The 22,954-nt window shown below is 45.9% G+C and overlaps 1 protein-coding gene across 1 annotated transcript in view; it reads left to right on the top strand.

Annotated features, from left to right (window-relative positions):
* Positions 1-22,954, top strand: part of usp43a (ubiquitin specific peptidase 43a) — an 89,807-nt gene that overhangs the window by 27,600 nt on the left and 39,253 nt on the right. The window contains exon 3 of the mRNA XM_062547852.1: positions 14,824-14,927. Within this exon, the coding sequence (XP_062403836.1) occupies positions 14,824-14,927 (104 nt within the window). The remainder of the gene's footprint in view (positions 1-14,823; positions 14,928-22,954) is intronic.

Below are 22,954 nucleotides of genomic sequence, written 5' to 3'. Positions count from 1 at the left end.
ATTTCTCAAATGTTTAAAATTCCATCAGACAGGGTGTTTACAGAGGAAAAGAAAGAGAGGGAATGAACAAGAAAGACGGAGTGGAGACTAAACAGCCCTGAGCTTTTGGTGGAGAGAACTTTTTTTCTCTCTCTCTCTCTCTCTCTCTCTCTCTCTCCCTGTTCAGGTTTCTTACCTCGAATGGATTTTCTGCAACAGTGCATCCAATATGTTATTAAAACTTTGTATTCGTAGGGGACAAAAAAACATCCTGTGTGTTTGGTGAACTCCTAGCTAATAAAGACATGCAGAAGTTTCTGCTGTAGCCCTACAGTAATGGCTCCCTTCCGTACGCCTGTGAGTGGGTGCCCCGGCCCAATAGAGAGATCCTGCGACCTAGGGCACCAATCCTGCTGCTCGCTCACGACCCCTTAATAGGATTTACACAGCAGAAAGAAACTTTCAAATCTCGTCTTTATAAAATATTTCTCAGCATGCTCTCCCCTTTTTTCTCAAAGTCTGCTTCATGCATTATTCACCCTGATCTGTTTAAGTGTCTTTTTAAAGCCCTCTGCTCACTTTGGCTTTATCTGTGCCGTATTGAGGAATAAATGATTGAGCAGACCAATGCACCACCCCCCCCCCCCCCCCCCCCCCAAATAGCCTACGCCTGCTGGATAAAGGCAAGTTTCCTGGGGCTTTTGTAGTAGAGCATGCCGTGAGAATAGGAGCTGTTGACGCAGCATATCCGCAGCCCCTCAAAATAAACCTGAGTCGCAGAGATAATTGACTATATTCCTCCCAGCGACTCATGAAATTAGAGCGTCTACCTGAGCCTAATAAGTTCTCGAGTAACAAAGTGGTCTCTGGCCCAGCCTGAAAATTGAGGTGTTTTTCTCATTTGGCAGCAGTTTGCCAGGGCCATCACACCAGCAAGAGATGTAGGATGCCCGATGTCGTGCGCTCTGGCTTGGCCACGGCTTCGGTCAATACAGGGAGGTTATGTGGATATCTCACAGTGTGGCATCTGCAAGTAGTTTGTACCACACTGCTTTATTGGCATCAGTTCCATCAAATTCACCACACACCAATACAATTGAAAAAAGACACTGAAATGAGCCAACTTTATTTTGCAATGTCAATTTTTGAGTCAATAGTTTTGACCTTGTAGGACTTTGTGATATATTGGCTATTTGTATTATCATGATCAACATTCTCTGAGGTGGTCTCCTCCTTCAGTTGATTGGGAGTTTGGCGGTTTAACACAATGATTCAGGCGACGACCAAGGTGGTTGGATTATCTGTTTTTTTTATATAAGGACTTCAAAGAGTATTACTAGAGCGTATACATTTAGCTGGGTATAACCAAAGATCCTTTTTCAACCGTCTCTGGTATAACATTGTGCAACATACTGTATTAAATAATCAAAGTGTACATGTAATAATGTAACAGAATTAGCATATGATCATCAGTGTATAAAGATCCAACAAAGAGCTTGAGTGAAGCCCTCACCCCTTCTCTCACCTCTGATATTTTGACAGCTGTTCATCATTTTTTTATAATGTTGGAATGGGGCAGGCACTACCCACAAAGGATAGATCACATGCTCAGGGTTTGGCCCCTTGTTCTTTTTTCACCAGCTGTTGTGCAAGTCTGAATTCATTAAGTGGAAAAATGAATGACACTCCTCCTGTGTGGCCAGAGGTGTGAGAGAAAATAAATGTGCGCTGTTTACCGTATGAATCATATTCACATCTCGGGGTAGTGCCACTGCATGGGCACCTGGATATCAGGAGCCAAGCCAAGTGCACAGGCTCAGGCATGTTTGAATCTTCCCAGAGGAAGAGCACCAGAGGTAAACAACACTGGCGCTGAACAACAACAACAAAAACAAACTTGATGACTGAAAGTGTTTGGAATGGAGTCTCTGTCCCACAGGTGGCAATGAGAGTCACACTCATTAGTTTGGACCAGCGTGTCTTCACCTCGCTCTAGTCACATGATTGTAACTCACAGAGACAATGTCTGGCTTCAGGTGTGCCACTCAGGGCCGATTGAGAACGGTGCTGTTATTTTTGTAGGGCTGTCTGAAAGGCCAGAGATGGGGTCATTATTTGCTTGGATGTGTCTTGCCGATGAGGGACCAACGGGGCGGGGGGGTGACAGACGCTAATCTACAGACAGCAGCCCTCTTTCCTCAGACCGGGCGACTGGAGAGACCCAGCGGCAAGCAGACATGAAAGCTGGCCACCGGAGAACCAACAACCCCTGTCCCTCGCGGAGGCTTTCAAGGGATTGACTCTCGTCCCGGCCGTTCACTTCTGCGTGCGTCCAGTGCGTGTCCAGGCCGGGCCGAGCAACAGTGGCGCAGAGCTCTGGCCGTCAGAGGGCTGCTGCTTCAGCCTGAGGCTGTGGGGACGGGGGACCCCAGTGGATACAGCCTTTTGAGACACAAAGGAGAAGATAATATGGTGTGTGTGTGCTTTTCATGCCAGACACTTCTCCTGGTGCGAATCGTTCTCCATGCCAGAAAACAGACATCTCTTAGATCTTGAAATATCCCTTTCTGTTAACACAGTCCCATTTCATCCCCTGTTATTAAATGGGCTCTTACTCAGTCAGCCTGACGCTAGATCAGTAAAGTCAGAGGTAGTAGTTATGTGATTCAGCACTCGCTTTGCTCAGCAGGCCAGCACACACTGGCGCAAGCCTCTCAACATGCAAGGGCTGATGCATCCAGTGTGTGAGTGCGTGTGTGTGTGTGTTCGTGTGGAGGGGGTATGGAAGTGGTGAATAATTGAACAGCTTTTTACCAGAGAGTGTGGGAAGAGGGGGATGGAACCTCAATATCGGAAGAGCACTCGGCAGGCAGGAACATTAGACCACAGATCAATCGGCCTGAGAAGGCACAATCCCCTTCCACCAGCATTCACCCTCTCCTCGCTCCGCCAGTGGACCTATAGCTGAACCCGGAGCTCGCTGTCTTACATCCCCATTAGGCCACAGGCGGCCTGACCTAGGCACCGGCGCCTCCTAAGGGGGTGTTCCATCATCCTGTGCCATGATTTAAAGACTGTGCAACATGGGCACTCTGGTCGCTCTCGCCATACTGGCCCTCGGGGAGCCTTCCGCTGGAGCTGCACTCTTTCCCCCCTCTCACTCTGAAAATTGATCCTTTTGCGTTTTTCTGTTGGCCTTTACTAATGGGAAACTAATGTGTTAGCAGTGCCTAATCTACAAATAGTTAGTAGAGATCTTGTTTTAGGGTTGCGCAATGAATCAAATCAATTGATTATCAATTATCAGTCAAGACTTCCAATGATTGTGAAAACAACATAATCGAAATTTTACGACTATGTAATTTTACGACTATCTTGTATTGAAAGGCCAGTTATAACTTATAAGTCCAGCGCAACCCTTTTCTTTAACTTTTAAATACATAAACGTTTTGCAAATTCTGTTTTTCAGTCAGTCAATTATATCTAAAAATCAATAGAACCTACTGTAATTTTTTTAAGTTTGACCAATGTCTGGCCATTTTTCTTTTACCGTAAATAAGCAATTTTTGATGATGGAGGTGGCCTTAGAGGCTTTTGCATAATGAACTCTTCCAATTCATTAAGTAATTGTGTTAAATAAATGTGATCTCAATATTGATTAATATAATTTTGATCATGATTTTTGCCATTATCAAACAGTCCTGTTTTTGTCTGTCTGTCTGTCTTTTAGACTTAATTTAACAGCTCATCCGACATATCATTTCACATAGATACTGTAACATGTACAGTAGGTACATAATTCCTTCTCCATCCCACTCCCAGTGCTGGGTCTCTGAGCTCATGCTATGCTTCAGTAATGGTATCCCCCGTCCTTATACTCCACTGAGCCCCCAGGTAGCAGGGATTAGATCAATACCTCACGGAGACAAGCAACATGCTCCCGCATCACCATTTAAAAGCCTCAAATGGATTTCACTCTGTCTTGAAATATTTAGCACTTTTCTGAAGAAACATTTCATTAAAACAATTAATATTTTAGGGGAAAACGTAAATAGAACGCTGCAGGCATCCACACCTCAGCACTGAAGGAAAGCATAATATGGAGGTGTCTCTGGAGCCTGTGAGGGAAATGGAGAGACAGAGAGACATCAATGAGGACTTTCACCTCTGTTGTATAAATTCATGAGTTGGTCCTGGCAGAAGAGATAGTAACACTTCCATCCCCAGCCTATCTCCATGTCAAGGAGTTGACACCAGATAAGGGTTTTCTGAAAGGCTTTCTGTCTTTGGTTCCTATGTACTGTATGTACAGTTCATTTTTCATGCAGTTTTAGCCAAAAGGCAATGAGTAGTTTTATTAATCATTTGAGCGTGAACTTAAAGCAACACTAAAGCACTTTTGCTCTGTCGCACACACGCTATTTGTTTATCCAGCAAATAACAGACAAGGTACTGTAGAATATGTTGCATGATTTTATGAAAGTATGATGTATTGCGACATCGAAGCAAGTCAATGTAGTTTCTGATGTCTCATTTCATCGAACTACAGATACACTACCCCACCTCGTAAAGTTACATAGTGCGGTTATAGCCGATAGAGGGCTGCGAAGGGACTCTTAGTATGTATTAGTATATATGTGTTAGTATTGCTTTAAGCGGTGACAGGTGCTGAGGATCTTGAATTGCCAAATAGATTTTGCCTCGTTATTAAATTATCTTCAGTTCGACTTGAGACTTTGCACTTCGCCCACCATTTACATTAGGGCCCTTTGGCTTTCTACAAGTGTTCAGTTATTCAGTCAAACACATTTCACTACAGAACAAGCTGTCCTTGGTACGTCAACTCCCAAGAAATTGCCCTCTGGGCGAGCATAGTGGGACGATAGGGCAGTTTGGTGTAATACATATTTTTATTTACGCAAAGCTCTAGTAAGCCCTAGATTTATGGCAATCCCCCCTGGATTGGAGGTAATATTATCTGTATTGCAAGGGATAATGATACCCCACCCCACCCCCACAAAAAATGCCTCACTGGAGATCCCTCACAGGCGTTCCCTGGTCTGGCCTGCGGTAATCTCTACTGGATTACGGAGCCGGTGGGGTGCTGTACGCAGAGCCCAGGCACCCTGGGCTGCAGCCGTCCAAGGTTCACCTTCACAGAGTGAGGAGGACTAACCTCCCTCAGCCATGGATGTCTCGTAGTCTCATGTTTTTCTCAGTCACATTGGTACATTCAGATCAGAATTGCAATTCTTGAAGCAATTCTACCTCAGAGTTTCATAATCTAGTCAGCTGTGCATCTCATAGTAGCAAATTCTGATTGTTTTGGAAATTTTGCAAATACCCTTTCATATTCATTCATGCAAATGGTTCACCTGCTCTGAAGTCTGTCCCCCACCATCATGGATACACATCCCGCCCCATCCATTCATTGTGTAACCTACAAATGGATTAAACTAGTCATCGTTACAAACAGTATTTGTTCAGTATATGCTATCATGCTTTCAATCATACATTAACAGTTCAGTTTTGTGATGTGAACTCAATGGCTTCAGGAAATAATGTTGAAAACCTCCTGGCCAGAGGTAACGCTCCAGGCTACTCTCAAGTGATTTCCAGCATGCTCAATCACTCAGAGATGTATTGAATTCAGCTTGTTGTCAGTGACATGAATAGTGCCCAACTTGCAAGTAATACTGAAAAAAAAAACTGTTAAGGATGATTTGAGAATTGTAGCAAAACAACTGAGAACAGCTGTGTTCAAATGTGTGGTTTGGTTAGAGGGAGCATTGCAGATACAAAGAGTCCTGGGAATCTTGTTCCATTGTGTCTTCCTCCAGTGATGACAGGGCTGGAAGCTTAGCAGACAACTGTCTGCAGCAGCCCTCGGGATTGTGTTTCTCATGCTGCCTCCTGAATCCTTTGTTTCCACGCTTCTGTAATCTGGCATCTATGTACTATTAACTACAGGGATTGTGAGCCTGCTTGGCAAGTATAGAAGGGAGATCCTTGGCTAGTTACCTCAGCCAAGACAAAGACTGACCCGGTGCTCTTTTGTTGTCAAATGAACCACACACACACACGCACACACGCACACACATGCACACACACATGCACACACACACACACACACACACACACACACACACACACACACACACACACACACACACACATTCACACATGAATCCACAAACACATGCACACACACAAACATACAGTACACATACTGTACACACCCTTTGTATTGTCACTTGGCCCACAAAAGGCCAACAGCTTCCTGGCTATCAAAGGCTGTCTAACTGGAATTACTACTACACATTTTTTCCCCCTTTTGGTTTCATAGAGAAGAAATGGGAGATAACAGCCAGAGGGTCTTAAACTGATGCCGTCCTCAATTGCAAACTGTTTGTTTTGGGTTGCAGGAGTAATGTGCTCTAAATACCAGTTCCTTCCTTTCTCTGCGGCCACCGGGAGTGTGTTCCTCTGGCAAGCAGTCTCCGCCCCAGCCTCAAAGTGAGCATCGGAGGAACATGAAACCAGCTCCTTTGATTCGATTTCCTCCTCTCTCTGTTTCTCTCTCCCTGCCTCACTCTGAGTCCCCCCCATCTTACTACAGACCAGACGGACTCTGCACAGAGACAGCACGTTTATTCCCCAAATTAATATTCGCCCCCACATAAACACGGGCGGGCCAGTGAAACGGAATGCATCAGTCCTCTCCTCCGTCTCCCGGCTGCCAAGTCAGATCTGTGGCACTGACTCGGTGCCAGCAGCACTTGTCTGTGGCGGGCCATTTCCTTTTCTCTCCTCTCTTCGCTTCTCCTCGCCTCACGTCGCTCCAGCCACCATTGCCATAGAAACAGGGGGCACTGAGTTTTTATGCCCTCTGCAGTGGTAGCGAAGGTCCATGCATGCACCTCTCAAGCAATGGTAATAAGACCAGCATGGGATAGCAGTGTGAGGCAAGGGCTTTCGCAAGGCTAGCAGAGCTCCAGCTGACAATCTGGACATTCAAATGAGAGAGAGAAGAGAGAGAGAAGAGAGAGAGAGAGAGAGAGAGAGGGAGAGAGTAAGAAAGGACAGAGTGAGATTTGTAAAAGGGAACACACCACACTATCCAAACAGAGGAGAAACCCAAACAAAGTGACATCACCCCAGAGCGTCACAAAGCGGCCCCTGATCCCAGGCTCTGGTGTGTGCACGAGTGACGTGAGGTGAGGGGGACACGCACGCCAGTGGCACTGGCTGGTCCCGACGCATGCGACGTGGCGCTATCACCAGGACAAAGACAGAGAGAGGGACTGTCAGAGAAGAATGCCCGGGAACCACCAACCACCACCCCCTCCCTCCCTCCCCCCCTCCCTCCTATCCCTCCCAGCTACCCAGTCACCCCTGACCAGCGCAATACTGTAAGCCTGCACTGAATAGACTGCATTAGTAGTCGCTATCCAGCACTGAAAGGATCAGGGTGAGTCAGCCGGTTTACTGCAGGGCCCCTCCCCTCCCCTCCACCCCCCCTGTTCCTGCTGACCTGCCTTTCCTTTCAGTCCCAGGCACGGCCCTGTCAGGCCTGTTGATTTTTTACCACCGGGGTAGCAAAACACAGGAGTAGACATAAAACCAGTTCATTAGCGGAGAGAACTATGCAGGCTGCCGGGGGGAAAATAAATGGGGTGCACAAGCTCGCATATCACCGGTAAGTACACTCAAAAAAGTGGCCCGAGTCTTGAGGTCACCCCATTTGAATATCCCCTAAGCCTTTTCAGTAATGCAACACTGAAGGGCTCGTAACTCTCCCCTTGCACTCTGGATAATGCCCCAGCTCTTCTCTGAACTCTGCAGCAGCGCGCTCTCTGTTCACGCTCCCCCCTTTCTTGTCTGGGCATGTGGAAGGGGGATAGGATCCACATATAAAAAGGTGTCTCATCGTGAGGAAAATAATGTGGTATCTGCCCAAGAGTTCCTGCCAGGCTCCCTCGTTTACAAAGCCCACCTTTTGCTGAACTTGGGAACAATCCCCTGCTTTTTACCACCACCACTGCTGTATGATTTAATTAAGTTAAGTAAACAAAACAATATCAAAATTCAGCAGAGAAAAATGGCCGATTGTACTTGCCAGCATTTCATGCCTTGTGAGGTATTAGGCCAAGGATAGCATACCTCCCTTAGTTATTGGGCAGATATCACATAAAACACTTCAAATGATTTCATCATTCTCTTGTTTATCTCCTAGCCCATCTCTTCTCCTTGGTTTCTAGTTCATGCCATCATCGGGATGTATTGAGTGTGATAGTAGTGAGCGGGCTGGGAAAAAAGATTTACTTTTAGATAGTGGTGGCACAATAAATCTCATGCAGGTTAGATTACATCACTTCCACTGTAATTACATCGGTAACCTTCCTCAGAGAGAGGTCTGCTGGCCACCCACAGGAGTCCAGGCTCATTAGGCGTAGATGTGCTAGTTAGAGCAGCTGAACCCATGTAGCACATCCAGGGGTTATTTTTAAAAGTCCAGCAAGGTCTTTGTAAAAAGCAAAGTTGCCCATAATGGAGAATACCCAGGCTATCGTCTGACATAATTCACCAGCAGAGCCATGATGCATATTGCATCCTGGGGGCATTATTTTTACGAACTCTCAGAGCATTCTAAAACCTTCTTAAATATTTAAACAAATGTTACACCTAGGAGTCGTATCGACTCCTTTTCCACTTTGCATAAAACCTCAATGAAAGTGGAACATAAGGAAAAACACTGGTACTGAGTACTCAGGCAAGCCGTCTGGATCTGGTGTAAAGGGCACAGTGAACAATGGTAATGAACTGCAAAATGAAATGACCAATATGCCCAGGTGCCCAAAGTGCTCCCCCAGAGGCAGCCATTTCCAGTGTGTGCTGTACTTTAGCACATTTTTATTCAAAGCACCTCTCACTGGGGTTGAGGTATACATTTAATTAGCACTAGCGCTTTACCCAGCTAACGAACCAACGCTAATGCTGAATTATTAACTAACAAACTGTCCAAGGCGCTAGCTCCCTGTGATTTTTGAAACCTGTCAATGAAAGTTTGTGGTTTTGCCTTTGGGAACTCCCTTATCAAAATAAGAAACAGACGTAGTATTGATCACCATGCGCAGCAGCAGCCAGGCACGCTTGAGGCTGAAGTAAACATTCAGTGGATGTGAAATTGACCACGACCTCTTTGGCCATTAGCTGAGCAACTTGGCCTTATGCAAGTCCAGAGGTATCACTGAGGTGCTAGCCATAGGAACAGACCCAGGGCAGCCTGCGAACAGCCTGTCAAAGTTTTATAGGTCAGCGCTGAGCATATGGTGGAGCGGTGGCCCTGTGTGCCACCACGGGCACTCACACAGACGCGGAGCTTCCAGGGCTCTGGCAGGGCGATGTTCGTCCAGCTCCCCCGCCAGTGAAGAGCTATTTCTGGATGCCCACGGCAGGGCAGGCCCATACGCTGGCACTGGGCAGAGGGTCTTTAAGAGGAACATGGTGTTCCGCGTTGAGATTTCCTTTGCTGAGCCAGAGCCATAAAGGACTGTGATAGATTGGCAAGAGTCTCTGCCTTTTAAATGCCTTCATTTGCAGTTAAACGGCCCACTCATCTGTCTCTCTTTCTCTCTCTGGATATGATGCTGTCTCTCCACATCATTGCCTGTTGATGTCTCCTTTAAACAGCCTTGATTGTCAGTGCTAAGTCAGTGATAGTGATCAGTGGTGTCTGTTGGAGCTGCTGCTCAGGACAGATAGAGTAAACACAGGATATCCGCATAGTGCCACTTCAGACTTTCAAATAGTCTTATGCAGAAAAGAAACCATCCCAATCCAACCCCGAGTGTGGAGTCCACACCTAGAAAAACCCTTAGCCGCCTGGCCCAGCCCTCCCATGCCACTGCAGTGCATTATGGAAACACTGTGCAAAGGGATGTTCTCTTTTGTTGTGGGCTGGGACCTCTGAGGCCAGGGTGTGTCCTTGAGCTGTGCCATCCTCTGAAAGGGGGATGTTCTGATACCCAATACCCAGGAGTCCCAGTGTGGCCCCTGCTATTTTCTTTTGTTGCTGATCACACTGATATGTATCTGTTTGACCTCTCGCCGCGTCTATGGCTGTAGCCAGGGCTGGCTTCAGAGGTGAGCGGGAGCAAATGTTTCAAAGGCGGCGACTGGCTCTGATATAACCGCTCTAGATCAGCCTTAGGAGATGTGAGGACATCGAGTCACAGAGAGTCACATTGGCTCCTCAGTACAATCACAGTGCGGTCACCATAAAAGGAGCAGTCGCACAGTTACACAAGCAGTCAGAGTGATCACAGTTGGTTATTATGCTTACAATTTATAGACTTTATACCTATGTGCTGCACTTGCCTTTGCATTTTTAGCGAGGTACATTTGTACGTATCTAGGCTAGGAATGACTTGAATAATGCACCAAAGAAAACAAATGATTGTTCTTTGTTAATTGCGTCATCTGTCTGGAGTGTCTGTGGAATCTTTGACTCCGTGCCCATGTTTAGATGATCTAACCGAGAGCAAGTTTGGCGTCAATGCCTGGAGAGTAGTCGGGTGTTAATGTCCCCGGTGCACCAGGGGACCTAAATGAGCATCTTTTGGCTCTTCTGCGTTTGGATCTCGCACAATGTGACAATTCAACAGCTTAGCAGTGCTTCTCACGTATCAGGATTCACGTTATTCCTGCTGGCCACTTCTATTTTTGGCCCCGGCATGCTGACAATGGCACAGAAGGGAAGGGAAAAAAGCAATCAGGCTGTATTCATTCTTCTCCAGGCTTTAGGGAGAAGAAAAAAAAAACACGAGATGAAAACAGTGCAGTGCCTCACACACTCAGTGAAGGCATCTGTTCTTTGTTCTAAGGTCCAGCTAAGTGGCTTTTGACCTACTTCTGAGAAGGTGCTTTTTCAAGGGTGCCGCCAAAGTCCACTCTCCTAGACCTGTTATGAATAGAGAGAGAGAAGTAAGTCTTCCTGAGCCAAGGCAGCTTGACTGTGCTGGCATTTCATATGGCTCTCCCCACCAGCCCTCGTGCTCATAAACAAGCTCTCCATTACATGTGTGATGCTGAAGTGAACGTGGAGGACGCCACTGGGGTGCTAAGTACATTTAGCTCTCCCAATGTGAAGTGTTCTCTTTGGCTCCTAGCAGCTTCAGCATCAGTTTTCTGCCAGGCTCACCTCTTTACCATTACCTGGACCCTCTGGAGTCACCTTTATCGTGACTGTGAGACATATCAAAGCATGCTGGAGAGATGTGAGATTAGACTGGAGAGCATGTTTTACCTGTTACGGTTAATGCGATTTTTCTCCCCAAATCCAAGCCCTCATCTAACATTATGGATTTTTAGCTTATGGAATCCCGTGCCTTGTCTCTCATGCTACAGAACTCCATAAGCTGTGAGAGATGTAGAATTCAGGGCATTTCACGCTAGAGTACAAGTGTGGAGCGAGCTCTCCTTTACTGTAGGGTTGTATGAGTCAAGCGCAAATGTGAATGAGACATGAATTGATAATTGTTTTAATAAATAAAACACAGCCATCAGGGTAGATTATCACATTCACCCTGACAAATCCAAAAGGGCTAATGGGACTAAAGTGAGAGCTGTGCTGTTGTGTTGCATTATGATGGAGAGGCCTGATTTGAAATCCTCCTGAGCGCATGCACCGCTCACAACCACGCTCCTCTTATCTACAGTAGGCTTGTTCTCAGCTGAAAATCAACCTCTATTCCACTTCTTTACCCCCAACCCTGCCCCTTGCTAATAGCTGTAGGAATCTATTAGTCCACACACTACAGCAAATGTTGGGCTGGTTTTTCATTGTTCAATCTTTCATTGTTTAAGTACAGTCAGGCATTTTTGAGTATACTGTAGGAATTCATTGGGTAAATGAAAACCCTTACTTAGCTTATCTGCACTCAGAAATGGAAATGGCGTTTTCCAGTCGAAACGTCGACTGGAAAGAAAACAAAATGGGTAAGTTGTAGTGTTGGTGTCTGTGCACTTATTATTGTTTCATCATCCCAGTGCTGAGATACCTAGAATTGCAGTTTTGTAACTGTTGCGTATAGCTGATGCATAACTTCAGACACAAAAGCACAAAAAGCCTGTCTGCCAAAATAGCAAAACTGAAGAGGAAAATGACAAACACAAATCACCACACATTCACTATCTGTCTGGCTAAACTGATAAGAATTGACATTTTGTTCAAAGCATTCAATTGTCTACCTGTCTCAGGTCTCTCCTCACTTTTCCCACAAACTTTTCACCGTGTTCAGAGTTTTTGCTCTGTACTCTGCATCCACCATTCAGGATGAAAACACACATCTTGTATGGCCAGGCAGTAATGGACTCTTCCTTCTTGTCCTCTTAAAGCATGAAGTGCCACCTTAGAGGATGATGGAAAACCTGTATAAATAGCTTTATAGGGAATCTAGGTCACACAACCTGAAAAAGACATGGAGAACTACATGTTTGCCATTTGAACTTCTCACATCCATAAATGTTTTATACGTATTGGTAAATGTGCACATCAAAAGCCTTGAGATTTACTATCAGTGGCTGGGCTGGCGGGAGGTCGCTGAGGTGGTATGGAGGTTCAAAAGGTCTCGTTGGGTTTAGAGTAAATGTTTGTTTTGCAATACAATGCAATTTGGTCCACTCATGCGTACACAGTTTGCTTCAGGCAAAGTTGCTTTAAAGTATGCTTGGTAATTAAGCTCACACACACACACACACACACAATACACACACACATTCCAAATAGAGATATGTTTTTTTAAGCTTGCTTTAATCTCTAATGACCTGTCAAGCTGAGGACATACACTTATTGTTGAATTGTTGAAAATTATACTCAGTTAAAGTGAGTGACTGGCAGTCAGGGGGACCGTTAAGGCCTGAGGGAAAGAGCTAGAAATGTAGACAGACAGACACAACTCTCCAGTCTCTCTACTCAAGTCCCCAGATGATGATGAATCCACATTCAATTTCAAAATCTCACTCAGGGACTCAAACTATCCACAGCAAATTAAGAGGGAAACACACGTGTTGCTGAAGGGTAGGATATCTCTCAAATGGCGACTGAGACACCTATACACACTGCTCCTCTGCTGGGTTGAACTGAAAACCAAAGCTTTACTTTGCCGTCTGCTGGGAAATTACAAAAAAAAAAGTCAGCTTGAAGAAGTCCTGTGACCTGCCGAGGCTGCACACAGCTCTATTTTTTCTTTTCTTTTTTTAGATCGAAATCATATTCTCACATGCAGACCCTGTGTGTTTTGGGTCTATTTCTGGCTGTATGTCTTTAGCATATGATTGAGATGCTGCACGTCCTCAGGTCTAGCAGCTACACAGGGAGATCAAGATGAACTTGGGGAATGCTTTATTTTTTTAGTTTTTTTTTTGTTGTTTTCCAGGCCTACAGTAGAGCCCAAGACTGTATTATTCCTCAGGAGGGTAGATAAATGTGTTGCTGGTGAGTCGGGTTGCACTCCCACTATTGATTCCGGCCATGAAATATGGAGCGGAGAAGTAAAGCGCAGCACTGTGGCACCTCGGCACACTACAGAGAGAGAGCCCATAAGGAGGAAGACAGAGAGAGAGCCCATAAGGAGCAAGACAGGCGATGCCTGGACATATCCATCACATCCGCTGTGGAGGAGTTGGGCTTAGCAACAATGGAATCTAAATTGAAACCAAGCAAACTATCCAAACAATCTCACACTACTTCAAAGTCAACTTTACCAAGTGTTTCCTCTGTGAGCTACAGTATACATGCATGCCTTGGTGGAGGAAAACTGTTTCCCTCTGTATTGTCTAATCTAATATTGTCATACTGTATAATGAAACACTTTCAAAGCTATTGTGTGTTTACTTTAGCAGGCCTGATAGAGTTCATCTACAGAGTCATTATGTAGATTTGAGATGTTTTTGTAAAGTATTTTTTCTTCTCTGATATATTATGAAGTCAAATCATCATTCTGATGTTTACTGTAAATCCGATGTTGCAGTTTGTTGTCAATACGTGTAGAAACGGATTGTGCCTGAAATGATGTCTGTGTGGTTCATCTTTACTTTATGAAAACCTCCTTTTGTCCCGGGCCTTGTTTTTTGTTTTGTTTTTTGGTTACACCTGCCTGCTCTCATGAAGCCCTTTTCAAAGGCTTCTTCTGTGGTGCTCACAAAGCATAATAATGGTGAGTCTTGTGTAACAGCTACATTGTATAATAATTATGTTTAATATAGGTCACTATTTCTGAAGGATGTAATCTGGATGTTTTTCTAATTAGAGGTTATTTTGATACATTTTGCTCATCTACTCTTGTGAGAGTAGAGCCCCATTGTGCAGGACTGGAGAGGGAGGGTTGTACCTTGTTTGGCTTATTTTTGGTCAATGATCAGTCAGGTGTGTTAATGCAATCCCTTTCTTTCCTCTCCTCATACACCCGCAGAAGTAATGACCACGTGGGGAAATTGGGGATATGAGACAAGCAATTAGTCAGAGTAGGTAATGTAATGAGTAGGTATTACTCCACGGCTCCATTGAACCCCCACCGCTGTCAGCTCAAGAAACCGTTATCCAACATCATCTATGTTGCTGTGGTTTGCGGTAATGGGAAAATTGTGGTTCACAGTACAGTATCATTGTCAGCACAGGACATTGTTATCTGGACACATGACTTATCCAGGAAGCTGAGAAAAACACTTCATTTTATTTCCCACAATGTTGGTGCAGAAACTGGCAAACTATGTCTGCCAAAAGGTTACTGTTTTTATGATACAGTATGTCATCATGTGCTGTTGTATGTTTTCCTTAACCAGGTCCAAGCGGGAGCAGAGACCATTCATGCTACTGGTCCAGTGAACACGCAGCCGCCGGGCACGCGCTCCAGCTTCGTCCAGGAACACTTCCAGGCCCAGTACAGGTCAGTGACACGCCCCATCACCATGGACACACAGGCTCTGGTTCAGATGAGCCTGTTTTGTGTCTCCTTTTAAGTGTTATTAACCCAATAATGTGTGGAGGGGGGCATTAGTGCATAACTCTGGTCTTGGATGGATTCTGGGTATTTAGCATCAGCATGGCTGAAAGGTGCAGTTGTCATGGAAACAGAATGTCAGCAGCTAAGCTAAGTGGCATATATTTAAATGGACCTCTTTGTCTCATGACAGCAGCATACTCTTACGATTTGAGTTATTTTGCTTCATGAGTAAAGTCACAGTTGGATATATTTTAGCCGAGTATGAGACACATTGCCTGAAATAATGACACAAAAAACTTTTCAGGCAGGTAAATGTGTTTTGCTATCCTCCTTGGAGTGTTTAGAATTGGTTGTCCTGAAAACTGGGTCGGCTTATTGTGAACGTTTCTCCCGTTCATCTCAGTTTGCATCAAGCTGTGCTCCAACAGTATTTTCTCAAAGGCAGAGAAATGTGCCGTACGGTTGAAAGAGGCTCCCTGTGCTATAGTCCCTCTCAGCAGGGTTATCTCCTTCTGCACCTTCTGCACACCTCCCTGTCTCTCTTTGGCTTGGTATGGTTGACCCGAGCAGTATAGCAGTTGGACCAGGCACGGGTCTACTCTAACCATCAGTGGGTAGTGACTCAGTAGGCAGCTGGGTAGAGCTAATGGGACAGAAGGTGGACAGGCACACACAAGGCAAGTGAGACACACACACTGCGCACACACACACACACCACATACTGACTAATTAGTATCTTTAGCATCTGCCCAGTGATGAGGATACACTGTGATTTAAGAGTTGTCCCAGACAAAAAGGGACCATCATGAAAGAACGTTGACGATGTCCTTGGTTGTGAGCCCTTGCTTCTATGTAGCACTGTGAGAGAGGCTCAGAGATGCTCTCTGCCTTGCTGCTGAATTTTACGGTGACAGATAATTTCAGAATGACTTGTTCTGTTCCAATTGCACCACTGTCGTCGACAGGGGTGTTCCTGATGTTTGACTTCCTGTGTCAAAACAAAACATCTAAGGCACCCCATGTGTTCTTCTTCACACCTCTGTCAAAGTGAAAGAGGAACTTACTTTCTTGTTAAGATTGGCTGCTGTGATAAAACATGTTTTGTAATAACTCATCTCAGCCTACTTGTTTGACTTGTTTGAGATTGTTTTACAGGGTTAGCCTTTTTACTTAGACATTTGTCATGGAATCCATAACACAAGTGCTCCATGTAGTTTTGAAGATTGCCTAGGGTGAATGTGTACAAGGCAGGCCCTGCGTTGATATACTGTACAGTATTTCTGGCTACATGAGCCTTGTATGTTCAGTGAGTGACATACTGTAGTAATACTCCATCATTTGACAATGGATAAATTAGGTCTCTCTGTATGATATGGAGTTGCATTGCTACACTAAATGTGCTTTTGTATGAAAGGGTGCATTAGTGCAATAGACAGGTAGCTAATTAGTAATTACCAGCCTGTGAAATCAATAGCAACTAGCAGGACTCTTCATTATTCTGTCCTTTTCTCTCCTGTCCTCTCCTCTCCTCCTAGACAAATAACACCTCCTGGTATAAAGTCAGCCTGGCATATTAGGTTGAAATTTTATAATGGCTCAGACCTTAGCAGGCGCCCTTAAAAAGGCTTTTGAAATTCTCAGAGCATATCTGCTTCAAAGAGTAATAGCATTAACAATGGGGTGAAATGGAAGCCGTGTCCATCTCGTTCGTCAGTCTCCCTTTTCGTCCTCATATCTTCAGTATGCCACCCTACAACGCTATGAAAGAACTCTGTAGCTGCTGTATACGGTGAGGTTTCTTTAAGAAGCCGGAGTTGACATGTGATTCAGCCCTTCAGACGTAGAATTAAGTGCTATTGATGCAGTCGTAAAGCACATCAAAGGTGTGTTGTTTTTTTTCAAGTTGTCTCATGCCTGGCTAGGTGGGAAGGAGCCACAGCATGTTATGTTTTTAATCCTGATTTTCACAAGGTGACTTTGGGGTTAGGGCTGGTCTCTTGGTCCCTTATGGCCTGGTCAGACTATACGATTTTTTTTGTCGCTCACGATTGTCGTTTACGATCTACCGTGTCACACTATACGATTTTAGAACCATGAAAACCTCTCCGCGTCTTGGTCGGGAGAGTGGCCACATACACCGAAAGCATCGGTCACGTCATACGACTCCCGTCAAATTTCTGACAAGCCAGACTTTTTGTCGGGCTGTTTTAGAACGTCGTGAACGACAAATCGCAAGTCGTGAAGCATGTCACATTATAAGATTCACTCCGCGTTCGATGTCGTGCCCGACCATTTGAAATCGGTTACGACGCTGTAAACTTGTCGGTCACGACAAATTCGGGCCAAAATCGGGCTGAAATCGTGTAATGTGTCCAGACCATTAGGTCTGATGTGGTCCCTCATCGTTCCTTGCGAGACTCGAGTCTCATCTAAATGTGCGAGACGAGCTGTGCCGCTGGAGCTACCTGAGCTAGAGATGAAGCGTGTGTGCAGGTACGTCCCCGGTGCTCGGGCCCTGTCTGACAGCCCGCCACGCCGCGCGAACACGTGCCGTCTCCCTCAGGCAGATGTCCCCCAGACTTGGAGCTGCGCGAGCGGAAGAATCCTCGGCGGGGGGCGGATTGTTGACGCCACTTTCACAAGTGCGACTGCTGTCTAATTACCGCTCTTCGCGCATAAGTACACGTCTGCAGAATCACAAGGACTCAGCCTGCTCTACTGTAAAGTGATTATAACTCTCGGTCCTCTTTGTTATTCTTTCTTGTAACTTCCTTCTTGTTTTCTTTCCTGAACAGCTGAACTGTCAGAAGGAGCAGCAGCTGCCCGTAATTGCTATCCTTATGCCAACACATGTACTGTAGCTGCTTCTTAAACTAATAAGCTACACACAAACACAGCCAAGCAGTTTGTGGAGCGCAGGCTGTCCATTTGAGATCCACTGATTGCTGGAGGGTGACTTCTCTCTCCTCTCCTCTTCTCTCCTCTGCTCTCTTCTCCTCTCCATTCCTCTCCTCTTCTCTCCTCCTCTTTTCTCCTCTGCTCTCTTCTCCTCTCCTCTCCATTCCTTTCCTCTTCTCTCCTCTCCACTCTTCTCCTCCCCTCTTCTTTCCTCTCCTCTCCTCTTCTCTTCTCTCCTCTCTTCTCCTCAGCTCTTCTTTCCTCTCCTCTCCTCTGCTCTCCTCTCATCTTCTCCTATCCTATCCTCTCCTCCTCTCTTCTTTCTCCTCTCCTTCTCTCTTCTCATCTTTCTTTTCTTGAGTTTTTGCAGATGAAAGTGTAGACCATGCATTATATACGTCTGGCTAAATCAGGATGGACTGTCACCTTGTATATCATGCTGCAGCTTCTACACGTTTGCAGCTAGTTTCAGCTGTCAGACACTCCGAGCCACTTTACATCCCATCCACAGACATGTTTTCTGTCCAAAGAGGGACTCGGCGCTCGTTTCCAAACATCCTGATCTGATTATTGCTCACCCTACGAGTATTATCGACGGGTATTTACAGCTAATGGCCCGTGAAGAAGGGTTCAGTCTGATTAAACAAGCTCATAAAGGGGATTCGCATCTCTTCTCTCCTCAGTTTTTCCTCTCAGATTCTTTCTCTAATTATAGAGCCCAGCTGTAACGCGGCCGCTCTTCCTTTTGTCTTTATTCTGCTCTCTTGTCTGTTTCTTTCTCTCCTTCTGTGTGTGTTCTTTTTATATATTCCCCAGACGCCCTCTCGCTGGATGGCTGTGTTGTCTGCTCTGAATAATTGTTAGCGATTAAAGACAAACAGCCTTGGCTTTTTTTCCCCTCTGCGCAATAGAGATAAACCATTTGTGGATGTTTGTGTGGGTTGTATTACTTTAATTTTGGATGCGGGGAGTGGAAGAATAACCTATTTGGCTTGTCTGTGCAAACATTCTGCGGAGGTTGTTTTGGAGCTCCGGAGGTTTGTCATAGTTTTCTGTAACCAAGTGCCAAGGTTTTTGCATATTATGTGTGTCGCGTCCCTCTCCTCGTTGAGAGTTTTCCGAGGATGTGCTCATCCATCGAATGCCATCATCAGGCCCACAAACAGCACGTCTCACACTCAAGTGTCACCTGTCTCCTGAGAGAGGGCCCTTTTACGAGCGAGTATCAGGCGGAGTATCAGTGGGAGTCCCACCGGCTCCTTTCATCTCCTCTAATTCATGCCTACTGCCAGGCCCGCAGTCACTGTGGCCTCCCCTCCCCACCCCACCCCACCCTCTCCTCCCTCTCCTCCCTCTTCTCCCTCCCTCCCTCCCTCCCTCGGCCTCTCTGGGCCAGACAATTACCCCACTAATGGCTCAGTTTATCTAACCTTGAACGCCTGCGTGGCCAAACAAACAGCAGCCCAATTACACTGGCGCACCACTGTTCAGGCTAATTGTGAGGCCTTCCCATTTGTCTGACAGAAAGCTTTCGCTGCTCGTTGAGCTCCCCTGGATTTGGGTGTTCGGTTGTTGTCGATGTGCGGTGACTACAAAAGAAGGGGACAGGTGTTTCTGTCGGGTCGGCGCGCTAGTCTGCCTTCAGCTCGCTCATTGTTTAGGTGCTTTCAGCAGACCAGACCAACCAAGTCAAAACACTTTGGTCATCGTGGTAGAATTGGCTTATTCAGTGCTCCAGCTTTGGTGTTCCAGACGCAACAATGGTCAGGCTGGCCTGGGTTATTATGACTCCCTTGCAGTAGTTTGTTTTGACAGGGGTGACATTTTTCTCCCTTTTGCACCATATTATTATTTATGTCCCTGTGAAGATAACACGTCCCTGATCTGAAGGACTCATGTTGGGATAGATCAGAGGTTCTCAACCTTTTTGGGGGCAAGGCACAGCAAAGGTCAAACCAAAAATGCCCAGTCACATGGACTTATGGTTACTGACTATAATGCCTCGGCACACTGGTTGAGAACCACTGTCATAGATTAGGTTGCGCCTGGTTGCGCCTGGTCCCTAGATGACAAGACACTCTGGCTGTTGAAGAAGGAAGTTGACTTCGCTTACCGAACGCGCTTTGTTTTGACGTCCTCTGGTGCCATTTCTGCCTGACCTCAGATCAAGAAAGGGAACAGACCCAATCACAGCCGGAGCCATCGGAGAACAATATCTCTCCTCTACAGATGGCCCTCGGCAGAGGCCAGGCTCAGAGCATCGGCCCTCTCAGACATGCAAATGTAAAAGTTGAACATAAAGACTCTTCCACTGCGAGAGAATCAATGTGCAGACTTCAGTTCAGCCTAGATAATGACATAACAGAGTTGAACTAAAGAACTGGAGGGATTGTCTAGACTACAAGCGCTTTGCCCTCCTACATTTCTTAGTTTAGCTTCATTGGGTCCTGTTGGTATATGCACGGGGCATTACCTTTTGAAGTCAGCTTAAGAGGCCCATATTAAAGCAATATGACAGAAGTACCGGGAAGAGAACGCAGATGCCTGGAGTGCATTGTTTACGCTACTCCTTCAGTCCCCTCATTTCCTGACAGACTCACCATGCCACACGCACACACACACACATTCTGGGTTGTCTTATCCACTGCAGCAGCGTGGAAGGTCTGCCATCCACTCAGGGGTTTGTCAGGCATTACGTTGAGGAATTGGAGGAGATAGGAGGCTGGGCTGAAGCTGCCGTGTAGCGTTCCCCGTGGTGTTTGTCCTTAGTCGGAGGTCCGGGCTCATTGTCGGAGCACACTCATGTGCAATCATGCACTTAACGAGAATCCGACCGAATGACAAGGGAAATTAGAGTCGTCTCTTGCGCAATATTTCAACCAGTTGGCGGACCAGAGAAGCAGACAGTCCCGGTGACCTGCACAGCGCAGCGACGCATCCTTCAGGCCACAGGCCGCTCTGAGAACATGCAGCACAGCAGACTTAGGCTAACTCACAGAGGATTGAAGTCGGCAATTCAAGTTTGTAGAAAATAAATCTGAATTAATTTATATGATTTACATAGTTATGTTACAGTGCTGCCATTCTGTAATACTAATGTATTTCTTTATTGAATATAGAGAGCTGAAGATGCTGGAATAAAATTGAACACAAACAGCAGTACGGTTGGTTCTGATAAATAGACAAAATGTATTTTGCCATGACTAAAAATGACAAGCAGCTATTCTATAGTAACCACTGTCGCTACACCAACATGTAGCCCAGCCCTAAAATAGTTCATATGCATAAATCAATCAATCAATCAATCAGTAAATACATTTATTGTAGATAGTGTAGTATCTCTATGCAACATGGTCTCAACACAAGCAAATTAACATATAATTGGGGGGGGGGCAAACTTCACACAGACATAAAGACCTTACAAACAAGTTTACAAATAATAACAATTACGAAATAAAAGCTTTGATGGAGAGTGCAGAGTAGACAATGAAGCCAGTGCTTACAGTACATGCCCCTCACAGAACAGGTTTCTGGCTGCACATTCTCATTCAATTTACAGTAAGCACAACAACTTTTATTTGCAACAATCAATATTGAAATGTTTATATATCGTTCTACCTTTCACCTTTTACACCTCTCATTCTCGGCAAAAAATCAACCTACACGCTCCATTAAACAACTAAATATTCTTGTTTCAGTATGATACCAGTAAAATGCCTCCAGTCAACTTTTACAGAATGATTTAACAATGCTGCATTGCTGCACTGTGTTGCTTCCGGTTGCTGTACTGTAATTGTGGTGGACTTTTGTTGTTCTGTTCTGTTCTGTTCTACTCTGCTCGGCTCACCTTCCAATGTCAGCGGGCCTTGGTGTGGAAGACGGGGAGTTGCTGACCCTCATCATCTCAGACAGTTATACGCCATTGTGCAGGTCTGAAGAGAAATCTTGATTATGTGTGAAGGTTAAACTCAGGGTCAGTATAGAGGACATGCTAGTTCTGCAGTTTTATGGGGCTTACAGCCAGCAACTTCTGCATAACAACTCAGCCCCTCTTCTGTTCAGGGTGCTCAGAAAACTTCAGAATAAATAGATGAAATGAGACCTACACACACTGTCTCTTACTTTCTCTCTTTCTCTCTCTCTCTCACACACACACACACACACACACACACACACTGTCTCTCTCTTTCTCTTTCTCTCACTCACACACACATACACAAACACGGTCTCTCTCTCTCTCTCTCTCTCACTCTCTCACATACACACACACACACACACACACAGAGGCAGTGAGTGAGTCTTTCTCTCAGAGGCGTGTATTGCTCCATGTACCTGCTCTGTCTCATGTGATGTAAGGTTCGGGACGCGTGTGAGCGTTAGCAGGCAGGCGAGTGGCGGGGAGCCGCGCGGCGTCTGCTCAGACTACTAATGTGCCCTGCTGGCAGCGCTCGCCACTCCGTTCAGCGCGCCCCGACGATGATCCACCAGTCCGCACCCAGCGCTGTCAACAGCCCGCCTTTTAAGCCATGTCATCGTCTACGACAGCTCATGGCATCAGTTAAGCAGCCACGGGTGAGCGCATCACCGTGTGACGTCGCCGAAAGAGACCGCTCGGAAGACTGAGATGAGTCAAGAGCCTGAATTGAGTCAAAAGAGAGAAGGGGAGATGTGTGATGTGTTGTTGAATTTGCCTGCATCTGGAGTGATCTGCCTAAACTGATGGCATAGACAGACAGAGAGTTTATTGTCCTTGTGATTTTCCTCTAAAATGTTCAACATATTTCTAACGCATTGTTTTAAACGCATTGTGCGCAATGCAGTTGGAGACGGAATAAGCCCAGCTGTGGGCGTCCAGCGCTGCCAACACTCTAACCCACATGTCGGCCTCACGTGTGCCCATACCCGTGCCCCTCTGCCACAGGAAACGCTGTGTGTTTCAGTCTCATCGCTCTGTAAGGTCTGCCCGACTCATCTGTTGTTTTTGATTCGGCGATGTCCGTCCAGTCTGTGGTCCAAGTGCCTCAGGCTCCCCGGGCCATATGCCCTGCTGTGGAGTGTGCGGGCTGTGCTGG

Source organism: Sardina pilchardus, chromosome 1 (genome assembly GCF_963854185.1).
Source record: "Sardina pilchardus chromosome 1, fSarPil1.1, whole genome shotgun sequence".
NCBI lineage: Eukaryota > Metazoa > Chordata > Actinopteri > Clupeiformes > Clupeidae > Sardina > Sardina pilchardus.
This window is presented reverse-complemented; position numbering and strand designations above follow the sequence as displayed.